Source organism: Xiphias gladius, chromosome 7 (genome assembly GCF_016859285.1).
Source record: "Xiphias gladius isolate SHS-SW01 ecotype Sanya breed wild chromosome 7, ASM1685928v1, whole genome shotgun sequence".
Taxonomy (NCBI): Eukaryota; Metazoa; Chordata; class Actinopteri; order Istiophoriformes; family Xiphiidae; genus Xiphias; species Xiphias gladius.
This window is the reverse complement of record NC_053406.1, coordinates 10,142,543-10,148,542: the sequence shown is the minus strand read 5'-3', so window position 1 is coordinate 10,148,542 and position 6,000 is coordinate 10,142,543. Positions and strand designations below refer to the sequence as shown.

The 6,000-nt window shown below is 39.1% G+C and overlaps 1 protein-coding gene across 1 annotated transcript in view; it reads right to left on the bottom strand.

Moving 5' to 3' along the window:
• Positions 1-2,653: 2,653 nt before the first annotated feature.
• Positions 2,654-6,000, bottom strand: part of LOC120791557 (WD repeat-containing protein 49-like) — a 30,523-nt gene continuing 27,176 nt past the window's right edge. The window contains exon 18 of the mRNA XM_040130003.1: positions 2,654-2,714. Coding sequence (XP_039985937.1) covers positions 2,672-2,714 — 43 coding nt within the window. The 3' untranslated portion in view covers positions 2,654-2,671. The remainder of the gene's footprint in view (positions 2,715-6,000) is intronic.

The following is a 6,000-nucleotide window of genomic DNA, read 5'->3' as shown; positions in this document are numbered from 1 at the left end:
AGAGATGAAGCGTTTAACAAATGACCACAGCATGTCATGGCCAGTTGCCAGTACGTCTGCATTGTACTCAACATTTCCACTGGCAGATTGAGGCTCGGGATCAGTTGACTTTCCCAAGCAGATGTATTAGAGAGGCTGTCAGTTTGCATCTGTAGCTGAACTTTTCCCATCAATACATGTGATTAAATCACCTCATTGCCTACTTTATTAATAGGTACTTTGTTTATGTGATTAGTTCAGTTAAGCGTTTCCTCAAGTTCTGAAGGCAATTAAAAACATTGAAAACAACAATCATCACAACTGGCATTAGCCAGATGAGCTTGTGCAGCTTTTGCTTTAACTTATAATGCAGACAGATGATAACTTTACAGTTAGGAGCCAGTTCAAAAGCTAAAATGTTTGTATATTTGTGAAAGGTAAAATAAAAAAAAGAGATGTTTGAATAAAACTGGCATATACTGAACAGTATATACAATCCAAGTTGTAAATATGAAAAAAAGCAGAAAATGTCACGTAAGAGTTTGGCTTTGTTGCTCAATGGTCCCAAGAAGGAAATGCCAAATAGAAATGCCACCGTCTGTGATATTATTTTACTAAAGGCCTCATATATTACACTTCAGCATTGTTATCATTCTGTCTTCTCTTCATTTAAAACCTTAATGACCAGTGTTTACCTTATGTGTATTGTGTGACTGTACTGGATGATAGAGATCTCACACAGACTGTTTCAGTCAAGGTGATGAAAGATTTATTGTTATGTTATATTCCTGAACAAGAGCCCCTCCTTCTCAACTAATGGATAACAACTGAAATTATACATTATTAGTGTCATTGTTGTCTAAATATATCTTGATTTTCATCCAACAGAAGCCAAGGGAGGTCAAAAATGTGAGTTCTGCAAACTTCTAAGGGACGTTTGTGACTGATTTGTTAATATAAGTTTTGGTTGGAGAGTTACCTAACTGTAGCTCTAACAGTTTGATCACTCATTCCCCTCACTAGTCTCTGTACTACAAAAACAAGATGTTGTTTGTTTTCTATCAGTGGCAGGCCAAACTGCCCACAAAACTTGCTGCCTGTGCTCTTTAGATACCTAGAATAACTCAGCAAAGTGAACATTGGAAAAGAAAGGATCAGAAAGTATGCACTGCCTCTATTTAATTTGTTGTCATATTTATTTGTCAAAAGGCTTCAGTTATTTAAAGATGAAGTTTATTCATGGATTTTTTCCACTAGCTTTATTTTTGGCTCCAGTTCTAATGTTAGTTTCACTCCAAGTGCAGCTTTTAGACCACATCGTGCTATAGTGGTGTTCTCTTTATCCTGCTTCAAAGTTTGTGGTAAACTGTTAGTTTCTGGACTTCAAGTGGTTAGTGGAGAGCACAAGAGGATTTAGATACATCTATACATCTATCTTTACAATCAGGAGTCTGTACATTCTGTGCTAAAAATTCAAAGTTTTATATTTCTGGACATGTGGGTTAAATATGGGACATATGGGAACACTCCAACACTTCCAGGTTGGAGGTTGAGTTTGTGACATCTGTCCGGGGACGAGTTCTTGCAATGCATTCCAACCACCTACATATCTGATTCAGAACACCCGCTCTCAGTAAATTGGCTGGTAATCACACTAGAGAGAACAAGTAAAGCAGTGTGTGGCTGCAAGAGCGAAAGCTGAGGGATGAAATACTGTTTCTGAAGTGTCAAATGTTCACGCAGAGTTGCATTATTATGATAGCTCCTTAGAGACATGCGTGGGAGATACGTGCGCATGTGTCTGTGTATGTGTGTGCATCCCAGTTATTAATCTGTATGACAATAAATCTTATTTGCGGTGGACGCTAAAATTAACCAGGCAATAACAAGATGAGAACTAAATTACATGACAAATGTAAATTTGATTTATGCTAATTATGCTGCAATCAGGCAGCCTGAGCTGCAATGTGCATGCAGACTCAGACTAATTCACCTGCCACCAAACTCATACATACAAATGAAGCTATCTTAAAAAATAGTAGTATAGAGTATGATAAGAGAGTATATGAACAGAGATTTATGCACCATTCAAACAGATAAGGCAATATTACAAACCCGGGCACTTCATGCCAATTAATGTGTGGAACATGCATGCACATATATAGATGCATATGCACATAAAATATACCTTATATTTGCAAAAACCATAACTTCAATTATGAGTTAAAATCACCAATAAGAGATCCTATTTCCCTGAACGCAATATGTGCGAGAACTCCGCTGTGGAATTGCAATTTTATGGTATTGCAATATATGATAAGTTATATGAACTTGTGTATTATATGTATATAGACACAAATATTTGATCATGAAGATTCATGTACATATTGTAAGAATGTGTACAGAGTGTGTGTGCATGTGTGATGAGATTTCCACAGCTTGAATGTCACCTTAAAAACTATCCAAATGACTGAGACCACTAAATTAAAGTAAACTGAAGCTGAAAGTCATGCAAATTAGGTTAACACACACACACACACACAAGATAGGTATACTGCACCAAGAGGCCCGTATAACAGTGCACTTTAATCACAGAGTTCATTTCATTTCCTCTCCTCTCCCCTTTATCACTGGCTTGGTTCTTATTCATCTTCATAAGAAAGCAGTGGAAGAGGAGCCAGCTCCTAATAGCTCACTGATTTACATGATCAGTGTTTAGCCCCATAGACAGACTCCTGGGAAAGGGGACAGGAGAAAATAAGAGTACACAGAGATAACTTCAAATGAACACACACACCCACACCCACACACAGATATACACAAACACAAACAAAGGAATTTAATTGTTTTCATATTTTTAAGAAAAATAATCAGAAGCAGATACAGTAAACACACACAAATCTATACCCAAAAAACACACATAGAGAGAACAAACAAGACAGGCCCTGCTATAAACAGATGAGTTAGCGCTCACACACTGCTTTGCTTGCTTAGTGTGTAACTCAATTTGAAATGCTAACACTGCCATAGGCTCAGGGGCATGCAGCAGCAGGCTAGCATCATCAGCTCACTTCCTTGCAATTTAACTCCACTCTTTCAACACAGAGCAGTTGTGCAGTGGCCCCATATTTTACACACAGTGTATAAAATTAATTGGGAATTTTTGGGCACGCATTATTTGCATGCTGGACCTACTTTGAATTGTAGATGAAGAAGAGGAGGGGAGGTGGTCTTCACATACTGCAGCATATTCAAGCGTCTGACCGTGTTTGTGTGTATTGTTTTTTATTCCTGATTATCGGAGGTGTGTGTGTATGTGTGTGTGAATGTGTGTGCTGTAGAGGTTACATTAATGATAATGGCCTCTAGCTACATCATTAGAACCCATCATCAGTTAGAGATGTGTTGGGTTTGCAGGGAGGGGTGATAATGACAACGATGAGGGAGAAGAAACTGATTATTAAACTGATCCTATATGTAAATATGCACATTACACATCAAATGAAGCAAGCAAGCTCGTCTTCAATGGTGGAAAAACACAGTTGCATGCACAGGCTCATATACCGTAGTAAGTTAAAAGCAAGGATTATTAGGTTCCTAAAGAATTGTGAAGGAAAAAAAAGTTCCTCCATTGGTCAGGGTGTAAATCAAGGTGTGATATTATGACTGTTGCATTTAAATCCACAACATTAGCAATAAAGAAGTTAGAAATTCTGGGAAATATGCATATTAGCTTTCTAGCCCAAAGTTAGATTAGAAGATAAGTATCACTCTCATCTGTAACATGACTAGGTCAAAACCTAGTGTAAGGCTACACCGCCCTTTATCTGATTACCTCTCTCCTACTCACTGTTCTCACATATACAGTATTTTAATACAGCCGAATTTCCGATAAAGATCTCATTAACATGTTTTTCTGTTTCTCTTGTCAAACAACGGAACAAGCATGAAAAGAAAGTTAGAAGCTCATTCACGTCCATTTTAGCTGGCATGTGGTCAATTAAATGAGATGCATAGAGAGGTGTGCCTGCGTAGGAAAAACCCAATCTCACGCTTGCGGGATAGTACTGGAAACTCTCTTCTATGGAAAGTAGCTAAGGTTTTTCCAAAACATCGCTAGATTTGTCGCTAGGGGCTTTTCTGAACAAAAGTCACTAAACTTACAGCCAAACACCTCTTTAAAAAATCTCCAAAACAACGTCAATTGAGTTTGAAATTAAAACCACGTTAGCACATCAAACGTAAAAACTTCACCAATCAATAGAAGTGTGAATCTGTAGCTTTTAGGAACTATGCTTCGATTTGTATGTGCGTATGAACACTCAAGTGTAAAGAGGCTGGCACACAACGTATGAAAAGAAGGAAGAGGCGGATACTGTAAGACACAGTATGAAGTATTGAGAGAAATCAAAATGCTAAAGTTGGATCTGGGTGTAAATCGGATTCCATAATCACTGGTGCTGAGGAAAAGTATGCTAAGTTTCTTCAAAGAGTCAGTATGGTCATTACTTCTGAAAAATCACATCCATAATGAACTGCATTTTACTAAATACTGCCAGTCACCACCTTGAACTAAAACTGTTCCACCAATTTATGAGAAGAACTTGGAGGAGGAGAAGGAACTGATTATTAGGCCTCAGGAATGCCGATTAAACTGAGTGAAGCGGTTTTGCAGGACTGACAACTCCACATTTATGTTTGTTGGCTGTCAATGATAACAGGTGGAGCTCACAGCAAGTACTCCAATTAAAATCAAAATCAACCTGCCTGCTTGTAATTGCTTTTCCACCTTCATATTGTGTGTGCGTATGTGTGTGTGTGTGTGTGTGTGTGTGTGTGACTGAAGGTGCTAAATTTAATGACATCTACATTTCACAGACTCGTTTGGTTATTAGATGTGTTCCCAATTTTCACTCGTTTAGTTTGTTATAATTTCAAGTCATCTTTATGGCTGCGTAAAAACACAAAGATTAAATCATTCGCTTCCCTCTGTGAGCATGTGTGTGTGTGTCACAGGGCAGTGTGTCTTATTGCTCCTGTGGATACCTGAGTACTTTGTGTTGCCGCAGAGATTAGACTGAGCACCCAGACCCATCAATATCCATGACTCCTGTATTGCTCGCAAACACACACACACACACACACACACACACACACACACACACACACACACACACACACACACACACACACACACACACACACACACACACACACACACACACAGTGGTGGAGTGAGCGGAACAGACCTGATGCTTTCACTCACCGGTGAATAGCTGCTCTGATGGACTGAGGCTATTTACACACACACACACACACACTCTTACTCTCAAACACACACACACACACACGCACACACGCACACACACACAAACAGCTGGTGATGGAGTGAGGCCATTCCCTCTCCTCACCTCATGCCCAGTACCTGGCTGGCAGCCCAAAGTAGACTTGCCAATCCACGAAATCAACCACACAAAGTTTTCTGATGAGCTCAGTATAGTACACACACACAGACACAAACTCTCACACTCTCTCTCTCACTCTCACACACACACACACACACACACACACACACACACACACACACACACACAGAGAGAGATTCACATAGTCATTATTGATTCCCCCTTCAGAGCCCTGGTGGGCTCCACTTCACACTTTTCAGCCATTTCAAAGGTTAGGTATTCTTTTAAAATGTGGAGTCCTTTGTCATTTGATTTGCCCTTGGGCTTACACATCTACCATTTTCATTATCCTTTTGAAACTACTGTATTTCACTGTAGAGTGATATTGCATTATTCTTCTGGCTGCTTACATTTTATGGTCATGTAATGATCAAATAAAAGTTTTTTCTCATTTCCTACCACCGAACACCGAACACCTCATTAGAGCTTAATACTACACCTGCCTCAGCCAGTAAAAAGATAAAACAGCTTTGAGGGCAAACATGTCTGATCGACCTTTATTAAACTGCTTAACATCATTCATCGTCTCCCACAGACACCATCGTTAAGACCTAAT